The sequence below is a fragment of the Falco biarmicus genome, chromosome 4 (assembly GCF_023638135.1).
Source record: "Falco biarmicus isolate bFalBia1 chromosome 4, bFalBia1.pri, whole genome shotgun sequence".
NCBI lineage: Eukaryota > Metazoa > Chordata > Aves > Falconiformes > Falconidae > Falco > Falco biarmicus.
Window position 1 is genome coordinate 43,489,666 of NC_079291.1, and position 20,530 is coordinate 43,510,195.

At 43.3% G+C, this 20,530-nt stretch overlaps 1 protein-coding gene across 5 annotated transcripts in view; it reads right to left on the reverse strand.

Moving 5' to 3' along the window:
* Positions 1–19,335, reverse strand: part of ARHGAP21 (Rho GTPase activating protein 21) — a 118,990-nt gene extending 99,655 nt beyond the window's left edge. The window contains exons 1-2 of one of the 5 annotated variants that reach the window (XM_056335975.1): positions 19,200–19,335; positions 17,488–17,802 (exon numbers count right to left, since the gene is read on the reverse strand). In XM_056335975.1, coding sequence (XP_056191950.1) covers positions 17,488–17,574 — 87 coding nt within the window. In that variant the 5' untranslated portion in view covers positions 17,575–17,802; positions 19,200–19,335. Of the gene's footprint in view, positions 1–17,487; positions 17,854–18,003; positions 18,141–18,389; positions 18,431–19,037; positions 19,169–19,199 lie in introns of those variants that run through there. The other 4 variants (XM_056335974.1, XM_056335976.1, XM_056335977.1 and 1 more) reach the window with 4 other exon arrangements.
* Positions 19,336–20,530: the final 1,195 nt, after the last annotated feature.

Below are 20,530 nucleotides of genomic sequence, written 5' to 3' on the forward strand. Positions count from 1 at the left end.
TTCAGAATAAATTAAAGACAAACAAGCATAGCTGAATGTGTGGAGCATAGGGGTAAAAACCCCACCACTAGCAGAAACCAAGAAATGTGCAGGAGGTTTTAGTGGAAGATGACAGGGTGACTATGTAACAAACAGCAAGTCACCTAAACTAAATTCATCACAGTTGCTTGTATTTCAGCAGAAAATCTGCCTTGTATCACTACAATCTTCTTTCAGTCAACAGCAGGTCTTGATCCTTAACAAAAAATTCTCTTAGCGTTATATTAAGTTCATAGTGTATCTTAGGAATATCTTTTACCAGTCTTGTCCCAATTGTGAGAATGCAGTGTGACCTATCAATCACGAAACTACTACGCACATTGCCAAGCTCTTCATTACATAAGTGACAGTAATAGGAATATGCAAAAATATCTGGTACTAAAGAAGTGCCTCTCTTCTGAATGTTTTTGTTTTCATTTTTTACTATGTCTGTAAAAGGACAACATATTTTCTAACCCTGTCTTTCAAGTGAGAAATTACTTTTTTTTTTTAAATCACCACACTGCAACTCCAGATCAAATGGCGCAAATTCCAAGATCTGAAAAACATGAGGTGTTTGCACAAAATACTGTATGTCAAACAATGGTGATACATGCACACCACTAACACGCAGCAAGACACAAAGACAGCAGAATTTACCAAATTATTTTCAACCAGATTTTGAATACGCAATGGACATAAAACTAACTAAAAGCTACTTAACAGTAGGAATGTAAGCTGTTGTTTCAGTTTTATTTAAGTCCTTTACCAAACCTCTTCACTGGTTTTCTTACCAATTTTATATCCTGCATTTAAATTTTGTTGTATGTTATAACAGATTAATCCCATAATGAAGCTTCCTCTTCTTTGCATTTAATTCCCCTGTATAATTCCTGGTCAACAACCTGTGAGAGTAGTTCCTACTTTACCTTGTACAAAAACAATTCAGAAAGCACTCACAAAAAATGTACACAAAAATATCATTATCTTTATTAATTTTATTATCAGCACAGCAGGACACAGGCAATCCAGTAGGCTTCTGGAATATGCTGACAGTTACTTCCTGGCTCTGGTGACTGAGGATCGAAAAAGGAAGAGGCAATCTGCTGGACCTCATACTTATAAACAAGGAAGAACTGTTGGGGGTGTGACATTCAGGGGCAGCCTTGGCTACAGTAACTGTGAACAGTGGAGTTCAGGATCCTGGGAGAAGGGAACAAAGCCAAATAGCAGCATCACAGCCCTGGACTTCAGAAGCACAGGACTGTTCAGGCATCAGCTTGGAAGAATCCCACAGAAGACTAACGCAGAGAGCAAGGGTCCAGGAGAGCTGGCTGATTTTCATTGATCTCCTCCTCCAAGCTCAAGAATGGTCCATACCAGCGTGCAGAAAATCAAGCAAAGGTGGCAGGAGGCCTGCATGGATGAACAAGAAGCTTCTGACTGAATTCAAATGTAAAAAGGGAGCGTACAAGGATTGCAAGCAAGACCCAGGTGACACAGGAGGCATAGAGATGCTATCTGCAGCGTTGGGGTTAGGAAAGCCAAAGCCCACCTGGATTTCAGTCTGGGAAAGGGACAAAAAGGCAGGCTTCCAAAGGATACACAAAGGACAAGAGGGTGGATTTGTGAAGAGGAAAACATGCTTAATTGACCTGAGAGTGATATGTATGGAGTCAACTGGCTTGGCAGATAAGAGAAGAGCAGGTGTTGTTTATATCAGAAAGGCTTTTGACACTGTCTCCCATAATGTCGTAATGGACAAGTTGATGAAGTATGGGCTAGGTAAATGGGCAGTGAACTCATCTGGAAACTGGTTGAACTGTCAGGCTGCAAGTGTTATGACCAATGGCAAGAGGTCCAGCTGGAGACCTGCCACTGGTGGCATGCCCCAGAGGCCAGCACTGGGGCCAACACTAGCCTCTTCACTGATGACCTGTACAATCAGGCAGAGAACACCCTCTGCAAGTTTGCAGAGGATACAAGAATGAGAGGAATAGCTGGGATACCAGATGGGCATGCTACCGTTCAGGTAGGCGCTGACAGGCTGCAGAAGTGGACGAACCAATTCATGAGAACCTCATGAAATTCAAAGGGAAATGTCAAGTCCTGCACCTGAGGAGGAATAACCCCAAGCACAAGAACAGGCTTTGGGAAACTATTTGGAAAGCAGCTTTGCATAAAGGGCCCTAGCATTCCTATATGGACAACAGGCTGAACATGATCCACCAATGTGGCCCTTGTAGGAAGGAAAGCCAACAGCCTGCTGGACTGCATGCAGCAGAGTACAACCAGCAGGTTAAGAGAGGGGACCCTTCCCTTCTACTCAGCACTGGTAAGGTCACATCTGTATTGATGTGTCCAGTTCCTGGGTCCCCAGTACAGAACAAATATGGCCACACTGAAGCAAGTCCAGTGAGGAGCCACAAAGGTGACTAAAGGACTGGAGCACGTCACATGAGGAAAGGCTCAGAGAGCTGAGACTTTTAGCCTGGAGAGGCTGAGGAGGGGCGGGGGGGGGGGGGGGGGGGGGGGGTTGGAACAAGGCAGAAACTTTTCCACATGTACAAATACATGATGCGGGAAGTAGGGGGAAAGGTGAAGAATAAGGCACCAGACTCACAACAGTTCCAGAAATGAAATTACAAGAGGCAAAGGGCACAAACTGAAATAGAGGAAATCCCATTTAAACATTAAAAAAACCAAACCACCTTTTATTAGAAATGTGATCAAACACTGGAACAGGGTGCCCAGAGAAGCTGCTGAGTCTCCATCCTTGGAATCAAAACCAGCCTGGACACAGTCCTAGACAGTCTGCTCCAGCTGGTTGAACTCAATGATCTCCAGCAGCACCTTCCAACCTCAGTGATTCACTGATTCTGTGAAGACTGTTTTTAACTCCATGCCTTATTTTCAGTTGTGATAATGCATTATGCAGCAGTGACACAAATGGTAGCTGCAGACAAATCAGGTTCAGGCTGGTTTTTGGCACAGTATTACATTCTAGCTCAAATCCCTAACATTCCCAAACTGTTCATGTTCAATATAGTCTGGCAGTACTCTCTGCTAACATGCACACAAACCTTTAAAGGTAAGTGCAAAGGTGTATCCATTCCTTCTCTGCCATTTTCATCTAATTTTACTGAAATTACATTATTCATGCAAATGTCATCCTTTTCTCAAACTTCTGGCTTCAGCAACCATTTACAGGATCTACTATTACAACATATAATCACATGTGTATAGGGAAGGAAGGAGGAAAAATAAACACAAGTTCACCTTGATATTGATCTCAGCATCAAAAAATGAATTTGAGACATAGAAAGATCTAATACCAAACACTAACTGCAGCAGGTACAGCAGTGGTTTCCAGGCTCCACGTGAAATACTGCAAATACTACAGAAAAGCCTTTTCTTTGTACCACAGCTAGTTATCACAGACCAGCTGATCCCTGTATTTTGCCACTGAGGGCAGCCTTTTGCCTATCTCTTACTTCAAGTTCAGGCTATACAAAAATCTACTGACCAAATCTGTAACCATGTTCTTTAGTAAGGTGCATTTTCATATTAATCTACCTCATTATCCAAAACCCAACAGGAAACAGGGGGGGCAGGGGGAACCCCTCAAATATTGACAGCTGACTACAAAGAGCTGCAAAAGTATCATATAGCAGGAGGACAGATAAAATCCATTTGCAATAAAAAAACCTTTAAGAGCAGTGCTTCTTAACAGAGCATTAGTATGCTCTTACTGCTTTCCCAACTCGGTACACTTAACCATCTACTCTTATTTCCAGGTTAGATACCTATGTCCTTCTCACATAAGGCTTCTGTAAGGTTTACTTTGCCAAGACTAGAATCTTGGTTTCATAAAGTTGCAAAAAAAAAAAAAAAAAAAAACCCCCAAAAAAAAAAAAAACCCCAAACACACACACACCCCCAAAAAAAAAAAAAAACCCAGGAAGAGAGAATTCTCTTAAGACAGGCAGACTCTGTTAATGCTGTAAGGAGACAGTAGATGAAGTATAATCATACTTTAGTCCATGACTCGCTATGGAAAGATGCTCAAGAATTTTATTTTGTAAGATGAAATTTACAGTTTACAAATTCACAATTTGTACTGTGTTTACAGCAAACAGTCTTATTTGCCTGGTTTTGGAGAAGTATCTACAACTCTTTCAAGCTGCATACGTTCAAAAACGGAGGCTTTATTCTTCCCAGATTTCCTCTAAAGAAAGAAGCTTTCTTCTCCTCCTAGATTTGTCCAAGAATAGGAGAGTTATAGAAAGCTATCAACTTTTCATTCCTGAAACAAACATACCTATTTCCACAGTGTGTTTAATTAGATTCCAAAACATTGTTATTTTTACAACATTCTTCATGTTCTCATGTTGTGTCTTCATATACAACAGTGTATCAGGTTTTAGATATTATATAGTTTTGCATTATAAAAAGAAACAGAACTTCTATTTTTAGGCTTTTTACTCTTAATACTTGAAGAAAATACTAGCTGCTTGGGGTATCTGTGCTTAAACCTGGCACCAATTCCTCCAAAAGAAGGTCTGCAGAAAGTATACAATGCAAGTTATTCTTATATTCTAGCACATAATACAAAAAGCAGTTGGCTTTATCTAAAGAACAGTAATAGAACAGACACAACTGGTTTTCACAAGAATTGAAGGCTTTTTTTCAAAAGCTCATTTATTAGAACTGCTGGTCCAAAGCCTATTAGAATCTTCAGCTGAAAGGATTTTTATACAGGTTATTTTATGAAGCAGGAGCAATGTCATTTCCCCCCTATTTCAGTATTTTAAATAAGACTCTGAATACCTTTTTTTTTTTTGCAATTAGAAAAAAAAAGAAACTTTGGTTAACATGAGCCATCACAAATCTCTTCCTCCACATTTTTTATAATTTCTGAAGTCACTTACCCTAAATCTGCACTTAAGAATAAAGTAGTCTGGACTGCAACCATTTTAAGCAATAAACACAAGAACTTCTGGGAACTGGATGGAACACAAAAGTACAAAATGGCATAACAGAACAGTAAAGCCTCTACTACCACTTTGTAATAGCAACACGTAAAACGAGGTAACAGTGAAAAAACAGGCTTGTGAAATAAAGCGCAACTACCCCAGAAAGGCTTTATTAAGGGTTAAGAATTAATTAGAAGATCCTTCTGTAGTGAGTCATTCTAAAATGCAACTAGACCTACTCCTTCCCCAGATAAGAAGTGTCTCTACAAAAAAGAAACGAAGTTCTTGAAAAAACAACTGCACCACAGAATTATAAAAAATAAAAAAAATAATAGAGTAATAACCACCATTACTCCTCATGGGTTGAAAAGGCTAGTATACCCAGTTGAGGACACATGCCTGTAATCCCTGCTTTCTCGCTGAGTTAGGGAAGACTACAAGAGCCTTCGAAGGAATGAAAGCTCATGGTATCTTGGGTCCTAAGCAGCAAAGAGAAATCTGCCAGGCCAGATTATCTAAGTGGGGGAAATGACCACAGTATTAACTGAACTTAAGGTCAAGTCACTCCCACAAATCCTGTTCTTAATCTCTACATAATACCTTCACTTCATCTGGTGGCATTAATGGCGTCAATTAAAAACAAAACGAAAAAAAACAAAAAACCCACCAAAAACCCAAAACCAAAAGAACCCCAACCCACACACGACACACCAAAAAAAACCCCAAAACAACCAAAAAACCACCACCCAAAAACCCCCAAAACCACAACCAAAAAAGTCCCACACTAAAACATTATGATTCACCCTTCTGGAACTATCCAAAATGAGACAGAGATGATTGCAGTGTTTGTGCTTCACCTCCCTCACAGCAGACACAGAACATAACACATGGATGAAATTCAGTTTCCAAACTTCAGGTTCCCATTGTGAGCTGCAAGCAAGGGTACAGACAACCATTACATCACTGACTGATGTTGCATCATCCACAGTTTAAGCCACTGACAACTGCCCATGAAACAGGAAAAGGTTAACATGCTAAGGGACTTGGGGGAGGGAGAATCTTTTTCCCAAATAAACTCCTACCAGGTAAGTGTGAAAACCAGGCATCACTGGATTTTAAGTAGAAAGTCTTCAACTGAACATTTTTTCCTGTAAATTTACAACTTTCCAGTTTAAGTGAGGAAAAATATTGTTCTCTACATACGAACTTAACTGTGAGAACTGTTTACCCTGAACACACCTTGCTGAGTAACTGTCTAATATCACCAGTCTCTACTCACTCACCTTAAAGAATTTTGTTTCTCAGTCATGAATCACTGATGACAAGAGCAAAAACCATCTTAGCCACAGATGCCTTTTAACATTTTAGATCTAGCTTTAAAAATAGTTTTGGGGGCTGGGGGTTGTTGGTCTGCCCACCCACAAAAGACAATAAACCCAACGCAATTTTTTAATTATTTTTTTGTTACCTTCTTGATAATTCATTTTCAGGATTGGTGAAGGGGAGAATTTCCTTTTTGCCAAGTAGAGCTTCTCCCTACAGTACTTTCCCTATTTGTACATCACTCAGTCCCATGCAGCAGCCTTCAAAGCTATGTAGCTTGCTGTGTAGCTCCTGAAAGTGCTATTTCCTTTCCCTAAACTGGTACCACAGAACTAGAGTAGAAGAAGAGTAATGATTCTACAGCAAACAGAAGACTCAGTAGCATCACTTACCATAGAAGGAGAAAGGAGTTTTCCACTGGCTCTTAGGGATTTACTGGTTTTGCTGCCACAATATTTGCAAGACTTGGAACCAAGAACAAAGCCTTGCAATCTAATGCTGCCCACTAAAAGAACTGATGCAGAAAAAAAATCCACAGACAAAAAATACTTGCTGGATTGCAAACAAGTAGAAAAAAAGAGAACTACAACAGCCTGTTTAAGTTGCATACAAGCCACACAATCACCTTGCCTTCTCCTTCAGCTGGGAGACTGGGAAAGAGGAATGGAGGAAGAAATGGGGGTAAACACAAAAGCAGGTAATTGTGCATTTCATTTTAGCTTATCAAAACTGGAGAACATTAGACCCATATGATGCAACAAGAATTAACAGCAGCTCTTACAAAAGCAAGCAAAAAAAAGAAAAGTTGATATCTAGCCTGAACCTTCAAGAAGCAAAAATAGGTCCTAGACCTGAACATCTGAAAAACTGCATTTCCTGTCACTGATTGCAAACGACTGCCTTGTTTCAGCAGGCTTAGTACAGAACCTCCAGAAAGCAGGAGGAATCCTAATGAACTATCACAGAATCAGCATCGTAACATGTAAGAACGCCTGTAGAGCAGATCAAAGGTCCACCTAGCCCAGCTCCAACAGTGACCAAATGCAGACAGCTGCAAACAGGAAAGAACATGAGATCACAAATCCATAATTCATTCCACTACAAGGGTATTTTGTAACTCTGTCACTATTGCTGTTCCAAAAATGTATCTGGTTTATCTTTCAGCTTACATATACATTTTTAACTTCCAAAATATTATGGTGCAGAGTAACAAATTTAATTAAGTTTTATGCAAAGGGCCATCTCCTTTTGCTTGTTCTCAGTTCACCATGCTCATCTAACCAAGTTCTTGGAGTTGACAGTAAAGAGCTGCTTCATAGAAATTCAAGAGAGATGGAGAAAGCTACATCTCAAAATCATCTCTCCATCTCTACAGTCTCCTCTCTCCCAAAATGCCAAGTCCTAGCTTCCTTATTTTGTTTTGATACAGAAGCAACTCCATATATTTGCTTATCTTAGCCACGTTTTTCTAGCTCTACTGCATTGTTTCTGAGACGGGGAAAAATGAAGGGGGAAGGGACAGAACTAGACCTAGACACACCAGCTCCAAATCCACCATGGATTTATACACTGAGTTACGACAGAGAACATTAACTGTTCAAAATTATTAGGAAATGCATGACAATTTGCTTTTTTGACCAACACTGAGCACTAAGCTGCTGTTTAATCCTTAGAGTTACCTATCACAACTCTTAAGACCTCACCCATGAGTTCCTAGTTAATCATTAACTCTCAGTATTTTATATGTGACATATTACTTGACATTTATGCAAGAACTAAAACATCATTTTAGTTTTTATCAATTAGTGCTGAACATCAAAAGGTCCTTCTGCACTTTTTCACAGACAATTCATCTTCACTTCAAAATGCCTGAATAACAGCATCAGCAAGCAAAAATTCTGCACAAAGGAAGATAGAAAAACAAACACTTTACCTCTCCATCGCCATTTAACTCAGGAAAACAGCAGAAAGCTATCAGACCTTGTTAGATATACAGCTGAATCATATTCTCAGTCACAGCGTAAACGGAAAATTACTCAAAACCATGTATAAAGAAGTCATAAAAAACAACACCTAAAGGCCACAGGCTATGAAATGCTACGAGTATTGGCCTGCATCCATTATACTTCATGTTTCATAACACTTGCATACAGAAAAACCCTTTGTTCCACAAACTCAGCTACAAGGAACATTTTGATCAGGTATGCAGTACTTTTTAAAAGCTGTATTATTACTTCTCATTTTTTTAAAAAAATGAAAATGTTAACAAAAGAGATTCAATTAATGAGCTTGTAAGATTACCTCCATGACATCAGGATCAGCCAGCTTGCCTAATTATTAATGGCTACTGAAGCACCTCATCTGATTCAGATGCACAGATTGCAACCTTGAAAACTATTCATGTAAACTTATTTCACTCTGCAAACTTCTATATTAACGCTAATTTGGCAAGATGAAATACTTTAATGCCCCAAGAGCAACACACAAGCCAGTCATTCTTCCTTCCTCAAGACAAGAAAGGAGATCACGTTTAAATCCCACCTCACAGGCAGCTCCAAAACAACTTCTCCAACATATTTTCAAAAAATAACTTAAGGTAATAGAACACACATGACTGTATTCACACAGACCCATACAAAAACAATGTAAGTACACAGAATTGAGCAGAGGGCCTGTAAAATTGCCATGAAAATTGATTACTCCGGGCAAAGTTTACTTACTCACCTTTTACTATGGTGATTGAGGATAATAAAATTTTAAAATGCATGCAAGAAGGAACAAGTCAGATTTTACAACCATTGATGAATAAGAAATGTTTGTGGCTACACACAAGAATACTTTTCACCAGTCACAGGCTCCCTGTTGAAGTTGCTTCAAAATTGGAGGGCTGAGAAGAAAAGTACAGCAACAATAACAAAGCACAAACTGCAGTGGGACAGCTCGCTACATGAAAACTGCGGCATTCCTTTCAGAGATAATTTTAACCAGATCTTTATCTTACAAAAACAGGTCAGAACCTACAGGTAGTAAGAGCCACTTGTTTGAGATGCACATACTAGATCTGTTGCTTCTTTTTGCTGGCTGAAACACCACCACAACATTTCAGTTCTTGATTCTTGCATCACAAGGAGATTTTGACAGTTTTGCATACTCCTGCAAGCACCAACTGAACTCAAGCCTTTTAAACGTTATAAAACTGAGGACATATGAGTTTTAAACATGTCTAATCTACAACAGACCTTAAGTTCAATTAAAGAATTGTATTTAAAGATCATTCAAATTTCTTAGGAAATCAACCACTTCCATGTTCTATTACAATGGGGCAGACCTTGAACAAGTTAAAATGTTGTTTTTTCCTTAAAAAAAAAACAAACTGAAACTGTCTTGGGTTTTGAAATCCACATGACTTGAGCTCCATATACTAGTTTTTGAACAATGTCTCTCTATGTGAAGTTTTCCAATACAAAAATGCAATTTAGTCTGTAGATTGAGCTCAGTTTTAGTTCTCAAAATTGAAAATTTTGCCTCAATGCCATGTACATATCACTGGGTAGACTGCATCTGTCACAAGGCAGATGATCTAGAAGGGATTTCTGAGAATTTAAAGATTCTATTTTAGCTTATCCCGTGCTCAGAATAGGTAGTACCCAAGACACCCATTCACCTCAAAGTGTTAAATCACAAGAAAATATTTCTATTTTAGCCTTTTCTGACCTTAGAATAAAATAATTATATTAAAAAAAAAAAATCACACATCTGAAGCAGATATCATCTATATATTCAACATTAACGTCAAGGCAGTTTAAGCAGCTTTGGGTTTTTTTAGCGTTTTTTTATTACAGGAGTGTTTGTTTTCTTATGTTCTCACCAACTTTGCAATAGCAAAAGCCTCATATACTTTAGATGAAAAATTAAAATAGAAGAGAGTAAAATATAGTCTTTTAAAGGGTGGGTGAATTGTAATTAAGTTTCAGTAAGAAATAGTACTCTGTTAAGTATACAAAGAAGTATACATAAAGTAGGAGGGCACACTGCCATTTCTATTGTTTAAAAACAAAAAGATCACTTCATAAACAGGCTCAGGTTCCTCTTTCCAATTGATTTGTACCAACTGCAACTATTACTCAGAAGTGTTTAAAATCTCTCCCAATACAATTCATAGTCTTCTATTTGATTTATCCTCCCTGGCACTCCAAGCAAAAAAAAAGCAGCATAAACCTCAAAATTTACAATAAGGAAGATTATGTCATCCAGCCAGCTCAGCGATGCCAGTGCAACATTATTCCCTACAGTGTTATTTGCTAGTGCTTAATGCAGTCCATACTGTGTGTCCTAACACATTATGCAAATGACACACACATAAAAGAAAAATGTCTATCTCAAAGTGCACCCCTCCACCAACAGCCAATCTGTAATTAGCCATGTCCTCTAAGGAGACACCTCATTCACTCTCAGCAAAGCAGCAGCTGCTAGCAAATGGAAATAAAGAAATTTAGAACAAAAATAAGCCTACTACCTACACTCCCAAAGGTGTACACTCACAGTCGCAAGCCAGAGTCAAAACCTAAACAGCTGTTTGTATTTTTCTAGAATGCTCACACAGAACTTCTCATGCCCAGCACTAAATATTTACTAACGTGATTTGCATCAGCCACTCTCAAACATTATGCTGTTCAGAAAGCTGCAGCAACAGCTCCCAATTCTTCACTCAAATATTTTCTGGACTACTAGCTTTCAATATGAAAATCAAGAGCAGAAAATATAAAGTAGCAGCATTTCCTGCTATGCAATTCACTGATGACATATACACAACATCATAATAGTGCATACCAGTTCAGAAAGATGCTGCAGATCTAGCCCAACACAAATGAAGATATTCAGAGAATAAAGCATACAGCTGCGCCTGATTTTTACTTTTCTGTTACCAAGTGATCCAATCTCTAAACTCTGGTATCATGTCCCCAGAAAAATTCTCTTCAAATCTAAGAGCAATGATAAAACAGTAAATTCAGCAAATGGTTTCATGATTACTAATGAAAGACAGTACAATTCAGGGAATAGCTAGACTTCCCATGTAACTGGGAAGTTTCACCCCGTTTAAAAAAAAATGAATAAAAAAGAAAAATGCAACAGAGGAAGCCTTCCCATTAAATAATCTTTAAGAACTGTATACATGAAACAGCTTACCTCACCTTGCAACTGTAAGATTAGGCACTTTCAGGTTTATAAGATGTGTCAAGCCTCTGATATGAACAAATCAAAATTTCTTTGATGCCACTGTTCCCACCCATCAGCTGCACTTAAACATCTACTGTATGTACCTAATGCTAGGTGATCGGGAAAAAATACCACAGAACTGTCTTTGAAAAATATTACAAGAAAATTATGTAAGAAGGATTTGGACAGGAGAAATACATGGTATTTACATTAATCTACATTCTGTGTAATAAACAGGCAAAGTATGACACAATTACCCCCATTCATCCACTAACCTGACCAGACAGTGTAACTCTTACCCACCATTTATCTACTATGCTTGGCACAACATATTATTTAATATATATACACATAGATTATCTATTATGGTAGGCAGACAAACACTTCTGTAGCAAGACCCTAATTTCAAGGATTTGATGAGATCATAAACTCTGATGCCTTCCACAACCATGGAGTTATACCAAACAGCTCATAAGACTGATTTCTGGGGTGCCATCAATTCAGACTGTTTCAACACCAATTCAGAAGCCTCGCCATTTATACTAGGGTTAATTCACACTTTTAAAAAACAATGACCCCTGTTAACGACAGGAAATAAATCTGGTTTTGTTTAAAATAAATTTCCTAATTTTTTATATCTGCTTCCTATCCTGTGCAATTTAATATACAAACAATTGCAAGGAAGAGTAACACACAACCTCTGAATGCTAAAAACTTTCATTTTTCTGACAGTTGTTTATCAGAGGAAAAAATCCACCAACTACAAAGCATCAGTATATATTCCTAACAGGTTAGTCTAAGACTGGTACAAAGACTTCCTTATGAACAGATACAGAGTTTTTCTTTTAATAAGGCTCTCACAGGTTGCACATGCTTATATTCTAATGATCACTTACACAGCAATGTATACACAAAATGTAAAACAAAAAATAAAGACCAACTTTTACTCTTTTCATACTCAACTGCCCACACTTTTCTGCTGAGCTACAATTTAGTCATCCACCTACAGGAAGATGTTTTCATACATTCAAGATGGACAAGATCACAAATGCATACAGTGTGTAATATGAAATACCTTCTCTTGCCCAACTGTTCTCTCAATTGGTTTTTGTGTAAGCAAGTAAATATAACAGGCAAGAAATAATACATCTAAAGTAGCAGATGTGTAAGCTATTTTTAATTATTTTGATTATTAAGATGTGAAAGTAACAACAATAGTCAACTTAGCACTTTGATGCTTGTTAAACCTATTAAAAAAGTTCACTCATAATAGATATATAGCATGCAATAAATGCTATTATTTTATACTGACACAGATCGAGATACTCTTCAGTCCATCAGGTCTCTTGCAAAGACTGGGCGGGGGGGGGGCGGATTCAGACAGTGATGAAAGTCATACAGTCAACAAAGGTGTCATTTTGGGAAGCAAAAAGTCATTTCAAAAAGGAACCATTTGCTGCTTTATACTGTTGCTTATCAAATACATAGCATTTCCTCATGGAAGAGGTCCATGTTCTGTCAAATTATCTTAGGCTTACTCCAACATAAATGAGAGCAGAAGTCAAGGCTATGCTTGCATGATTAAACAGGATTAGACTCAAGCTTTTTGAATAGTTGTGATCACTGTCTGTATATCAAATTTATTCTCCCTTGATGCAAGGTTGGTACAGAATTCTCTATCGCCATAAGTAGTATACACTTCTAACAAGTAGTTTTGGTATTGTGTATTATTTGACATGTAAGATCTTACAAATGCACTTCTCTAATTCTTTCTTTATATCACGATTAAACCTTTCTGCCTCTAAGCATCAGGCATAGAAAAAGCTGACATCCAACAATACAGAGTTCCAGAACAGCGTACCCGGCATAACAGGTTACAGGCATAATTACATAAAGATCGAAAAAGCAGGATCAAAATACACCCCTCCAGTGTTTGTGCCCCTATATTAGAGAGGCATAGCACCTGAAGTCACCACTTGAAGTTTACCAATGTCATCCCAACCAGGTTGTTAAAATAGTAAACCATCTATTAAGTATTGTTAGTGAGAATGCCAATAATTTTCTATTTTTAGTGTCATCACTGCCCTTCTCTGGTTCCTGACCCTTCCAGCGCAGGCTTCTCTTCAGGTCATGCAGTTGTACTCTCTCTGATAAGGTGTAGAAGTGAAACTATCATGGCATTTTCTCTCCCTTTCTGAAATATATTTGTGGTTACAAAGCAAGTACTAAATAACCTCTGACTATTCTTTCACAGAAGTCTTTGGAAATGTATTTCCTAATTATTGCCAAATACAGAAACTCTCAGGAATCTCTGAGGATAACCAACTATGCCTAACTACTCAGCTGTTAGGCAAAAAAAAAAAAAAAAATCCCACAAAACCAAAACCCTACACTCTTAATGTAAATTTGCAATAAAGTATTAGAAATTTGCAATAAATATCTAAATGTGTACTCTAATGAGTTCCAACAGAAAAATAACACACACTTAATAAAATCATTTGATAAAGGTTTTTTAGTATTCATAAACTGAGGAAGCAGTACTGTTTACAATAAAACTTTGGCTTTTGAAGTCACATATGCTGTAATTAATGTTTTTTCATCCTACATTTAACATTTTGAATGTAATTTTAATACAGATTAAGTGTAAACTACACCACAAACAGATTTAGCTATTCTTTTAAAGTAAATGCAAAATAGTGGGAATAGCAAAGCACAAAAAGCACTTTTTGTTGTGCCTTTCTAGGCAGAAGAAGGGAGATGAAATTTATACTAACAAAGAAACCAGTTCCAGCCTCAAATCTGGACAGGGCCATAGACAGGATGTTGTGACTGAAGTAGTACTGCCTGTACCTCAGCAGGGCTTAAACACCCCAGCAAAACACTGCTAAAACCTGATGAAACAGAGATAGTATATGCCTGTTAATCTGAAAACCAGAAAGAACACACTCTCACTTATCTGTCTGTATGAACACAGGCTCAGCAATTCTTGCACCCGTTTGCAAATGTGTGTCAGATTTCAAACAGAATGGCAAACAGCCCTGAGAGTCCCTGGCCCTCTCTGCCAGCTCCCCCAAGAGCCCAGAATACGTGATCTGTCCCTTTGAACAGGCGCTGTATGTTCAGACAGGAGCCCACGAGCCTGAATGCGCAATCTTTGTTCTCAACAATCGTTTCAGTGAAGGGGCTCTGAAGTGAGAAAGACCACCAGATACAGTGTCAAAGGGAAAACAAAAAAATTAAGTGAAAATAAAAATAGATACCACGATGAACCATGACCAAAGGGAACATAGCATGAGAGTAGACCGGCATCCAAAACAAAAAACAATTACCAACCCAACATAGGCGTTACCTAAAGGAGTCACATCGCATGTCCTCAATCCTCCCACCTCTGTATGCAAAGATACAAAGAAGCGCTAGTTTCTCAGTCTGACATTCCCTTTCTTTGCCTGACCACAGATCTTTAAGCCAGAGCACAAGTTTTTCAGTTCTTCATCAAACCTCAATGATTATTGCTGTACATTTCCAAAACATTTAACTGGCTGAAAATTCTGATTTCTGTTGCAACTTCCTTGCCTGTGATGAACACGGGCTATGCTTGGAGCCTTCCTTGTGACAACCTGCTGCGTGTATATGTCTACAGCTAAACATTAGATGTAGATGAGTTAATATTGCATCACAATGCAAACACCATACGGGATACAGTGTCCAAAACCATAAATCATTTCCCAAAATTGCTAATACCTCGCATGTCAGTATTAGCACACTATGAAACCCTGCAACTGCATCAACTTTTCTGCAAAATTAAAACTTCTTTTTATTAGTAACTCTGTTTCATGGAAGGTGTTTTCTGATTTTATTCAACAAAAAAGCAGTTCTTACAATACAAGACTTCAGTTAAACGGATTTGTTCACATCTAGCAGCATATCAAGCACTGCACACAGAAACTCTTCCACCAACTGAACTGAGACAGCAGATCCTCACTCTCTATTGGCATTTTACACCGATCTATGAAAAAAGCTTTAAGAAAGTTGAACTTTAAGCCAGACAGGCAGTAATATGCATACTAAAATAACTGCGAAAGCACTGCAACCTTGATTAGAATTCATGAGGGCTACCTAAATTCAAGTAAAGATTTTGTCAGGCCTGCTGCAAGTAAGGCAATCATCAGTGTAAGCGCATGCTTCCTAGCAGTTACATTTTAGCTGCAACATATAAGCATCAGGCAAAACAACAGGCAGAGCAGTCCATTTTGCAATTCTGTACCTATTAGCAGTCCCCAATTAGACAGCTTTAACATGATGAGCTCCAAAAGCACCACGGGCCTTGTTAGGGCTTACCGCAGTAGCGAAAGGTGGATTATGACAACTGCCAGTGCCAAAAGACCAGCAGTCTCAACATGATAGAATTAAAAAGCAGATTTTAGTTTTTACACTTAGACATCTGGTTTCCTCCCTCTTCCCACACTATCTGAACAGTATTAAAGGACACTGTCTCCAAATATGGCCTTGTTTTCAGTCACATTTTTAAGAAGGGCATCAACAAGAATAAACCATGATTTATCCTACATGCAAATTAAGAATCATAATTTGTAACAAAGTCTAAAATCTCAACATCTTCTGTTTTCTTACTTAAGGTTCACATTTTGTCCTCACCCAACCCACCTGCTTTAAGACATTGTGTGAATTCCTTAATTGAGGTGATGGCAGTAAGGAAAATCTTACAATACCATATGTGCCACCTTTAAACTAAGGCAAAAGGGTAAACTGAGGATACCAGCGAACTAAAACCCAGTGTCCTAACACAACAACAAAAAAAGACCAAAAAAACCCACACACAACCAAACTAAAAGCCACTCGCACTTTTAATTTTTAAGTTCTGTAGGTTTAAAATCACTCTATTACATATCAGTTTCAAAGGGAAGCATCTATATAAAGGGCATCCATTTCACAGTCCTACATAGGTTTAAGTCAGTTTTTTGCCTTTGGCACATGTCCTAACTTTGAGACAAAAAAGCAAGTTTGTCTTTCTAAATAAAGTTTAAGACAGATCTTGGAACACATCCACTGAAGCTGTTATATATACTTTATTAGCCCTGAAGTTACAGTTGTTTCGCAGAGATTTATTAACAGGGAGCACAGAAGGAAACACCAGACACGGTTCTGCGTTAAAACCTGTGCTGCGAGTCCAAACATGCAACGGTACCACCATATGGCATGCTATCAAGTTTTTAAACTAAACACACAGAGGACCATTCCAGCAACAAATGCTGTGGATAGAAATAAGTTTAGCACAAGCCCCTGCGTACAGACAGGAGTGTGGCGAGCACTGGCTAGAAGGGGGCAGAGGCCGGACCCGTACTCCTATTAAAAGCACCAGGGCTTCAGCGTGACAGGGGGGGGGGGCCAGGCGGGAGCCGTACCCCAGTGCCGCCCAGCCAAGCGCTCCCCTCCCCGGGGGACGGGGCAGACGCGTCGAGACGACGCGGAGAGGCCGAGCGTGGGGGCGCCGCGCCGCAAGCTGACCGCGGGGCTGGGGCGGATGGGGGGCTGAAGGGGCGACCCCACGGAAACCGCCGCCCCGAGGGCGAGGACGGCGGCCGCTCGGCGGGGCGGGAAGAGGAGCCGCCGCCCGGCCCCAGAGGCAGCCGAGGCGCCCCCGCCTCCCGGCCCAGGAGCGACGCCCCGAGTGCGAGGGGAGCCCTCGGCCGGGTCAGCCTCCCCGCCCGCTGCCGGGGAGCCGCACGCCCGCACCGCTCCCAACGTCCAACTCCCAGCAACTCCGGGGCGGGCGGGCAGGAAGAGAGAGGGAGGGAGAAAGGGAGGGAGAGAGGGGGCGGCCATTAAGCCCGCTCCAGCCAAGCCGTTCCCCGCGGCGGGAGGCGGCCGCCCGGCCCGGCCCTGCCTGCCGCCGCGTACGCACAGCCCGCGCCCCGCCCGCCCCCGCCGCTCCTACCTGGCCGCCGGCGCCGCTGCCGCCGCCCGGGGGGGGCTCGTTGTCTCCATCTCCGCCGGGTGGCCCCGCTGCCCACCGGGTCGCCATTATTTCATTCCCGGTTACAAAGGAGGTGCAAATCCTCAGGAGCCCACATCGGGGAAGGGAACGGAGCGGAGGAGGGAACCAACGCCAGAGCCACTCGCGCACACCCGACACGCCGAGGCCAGCCCCGCCGCCGGGGAGGGGTCTCGGCCTCTTCAGGCAGCTGCCATAAGGAAGAGCGCCGGGACGACCGTGGGCTTCAGCTGCGCTCCCCGGCTTCTGCCTTCATGGCTGGAGGAGGAGAGAGAGAGCAGATGTGTCAGTCCTCGGCGCGGAGCCGCCGCCGCCGCCTCCTCCGCCACCCGTCCCTCGTTAGGCTAATTGCACCCGCTCGTCATCTTCCTCTTCCTCCGGCTCCTCCTATCCACAGCCCCAGCCGCGGGGAGGAGAGGACAGGCGGAGAGAAAGCGGGAGGCGCCCGCTCCCTCCTACCTCGCTACACACAGGCTTTCGTGCCGCCGGAGGGAGCAAGGACGGGGCAGCGCTGCCCCGGGCCGCCGAGGCTGGCAGGGAGGGGAGCCCCGGTTGGCGAGGGCCGCGGGCCGGCCGGCCGCTCCTTCTCTCGGCCCAGCCCAACTTTGATCAACTGGTGGAGGACGGGGCAGGGAGCCGAGGGGCGCTCGTTCGCCGGGCCGGGCGGAAGGCGCCGCCTGCTCGCGCTGCTCGCCCCGGCCGTAACCAGCAGTGTGACCGGCGCGGGGTGGCGGGAAGCGCACAACCTCCGGTTGGAAAACGGCAACAAAAGAGCCCTCCCGGCAGCAGCGAGGCCAAGACCCCCACTCGGTGGAGCCCAGCTTTTGTCTCTCACGCGAGCCTACCCCGCTCACAGGCGGCTCCCTCCCCCCGTCTACGTAGCCGGAGCCGTTCGCGATCAGACCACCGCGCCCCACGCCCCGCCCGCCGCCCCTCCCTCGGGCCTCCCTCCGCACAGACGCGCGGTTTCGCCCCGGCAGCCGGCGGCCGGCCCTGCCCCCCCCCCCGCGCTGCCGGCTCCGCCGCCACCAATTAGGGCGTCTCGGCGCTGGGGGCCATAGCGCCGCGCCAGCTGCGCCCGCCGCGCTCCCCCGGCTACCTGAGCACCGGCCTCGCCCACCGCCGCGGGTGGGGGCCGCTCGCCGCGCTCCGACCCGGGCTCGGCGTGAGGGGGAGCCGCGGAGCTTCAGCCAGCGCCCTCCTGAAGGCGCGGGGCTTCGCGCGGCTTAGCCGCCTCCACCGCGCGGAGACCGCGGTCTCTGCCCGGACTAGCGCGGCACCGTCTCGTTGTCCGCGGCCTGCGCGCCCGCGCACGGCCTCGCTTGTCCCCGTCCCGTTACACCACCACCCCGCCCCGGGAAGGCCCCGAGTCCGCCCCGGCGCCTCACGGCGGCCCCTGCCCTGCCAGGAGCAGGGGCGGCAACCGCGCCCGGCCCGCCGAACTCGCGCCGCGCGGCGGTGCCTCGCCGGCCCTGACGCTGGCCCCCTCTTACTCGGCGGCCTGCAGGGCTCCGGCCCCTCAGCCCCGCGGCGGCGGCGAGGCGTTCCCGGTGCTGGCGGCTCCCGCTGCCTCCGCCGCTGGGGCCGGTAGGGAGCCCGTCCCCATCCCCCGCCTCCAGGCTGGCGGTTTCTGTTCCCTCCAAAAATCCACCCACCTCCTTAGACGACACCGCGAGGGCAGGAACTGGCTCCCGGCTGCCTTCTCGGGCACCCGCCCTGCGGCCGAGGAGCGCAGAGCCCCGCCGGGCCCGCACCCCGCCGCCCCCGCCCGCCAGCGCGCCCTGAGGCGGCGGGCCGCGGCGTCGCCTTCTCCCCCTCCCCGCCAGAGGACTCGGTGGTGGTGTTCGCGGGGTGGGGTGGGGGGTGTCACACATGAGTAATCTAAATTTTTCCGCCCTAACTCTGGATTTCGTGCTACTGTTGCCAGCTCCAACCTGCGCCGGGCTCGGTGAGGGACCCCTCGGCACGGCAGCGGCCACGGCCGCGCCTCGGAGGGCTCTGGGATGGGGCAAGGCTGGAGTCCTGCAGCTGCTTGCGTGTGGGCTGGGGGGACCTGGTTTTGTCTCCGTGAGGGTGGTAACATAAACGTTTTGTATACTTCATCTATTGTTATCGGAGCGTGTGATTTATTTATTTTTTCCTTTTCTAGAACGGTGATTTTCAGTATAGAGGCTGGACTAGTAAGGTCTCCGTGAAAGGGAACAAAGAGCAACAAAGCATTTGTAGGAAATGGTAAAGGTCTTGTGTGAAATGAAAGGTTTTTTCTTGATTGTGGTCTCTAAACAATAATGATGATTTGACTTGTGGTGGGTTTTTTACTGTGCTACTCTTAAGTGATCTCTGAAAAGGGGTGACTGGCCTGGCTACCCATCAGCAGCAGGTATGAATATTGGCATCCAGAGAACTGAGGAGAGAGTTTACATCCAGTAGCTGGAGGAAGAGTCTCAAGGTCCACATGCTGATTCTGCCCAACCAAGGTCGCATGTGCCAAGTTTCAAAGGGTGTTACAACTCAGGGCCTGTTGCACTAATTCAGATGCTTACTTACCATTCAGCGTGCTGCCACAGATTTCATTAGGCCTGTATACAGTTAAAAACCTGTAGTAGTTTCTGAAGAATTTGAGTTCCTCATAATTTTTTTATGTCAGAGACTACTTTGTGGCTGAACCTGACCTGGACCAGAGATTATATATATATATTTTAAATAAGCATATTGCTGTCCAGCTGGCAATCCAGAGGCTGGTTCTGTCCAGCTCCCTAACTATTTCTCACTGTCATACAACATTTAAAGATTTATTTGCCCTACAGACCCTGAGCACTGGTCCATGGTTGTCAAGAAGTTGGAAAGACCAGAATTAAAATCACTTCAGGTTTTTGAAGGGTGGAGAAGGGCAACAGTTGGAGCACTTTTCCTGTTTAGAAACTGTTACCAAGCAGAACCAAGAAGTGTAGCTGTGTGCCTGAGCTGCATACTGCTCTGTGCACTG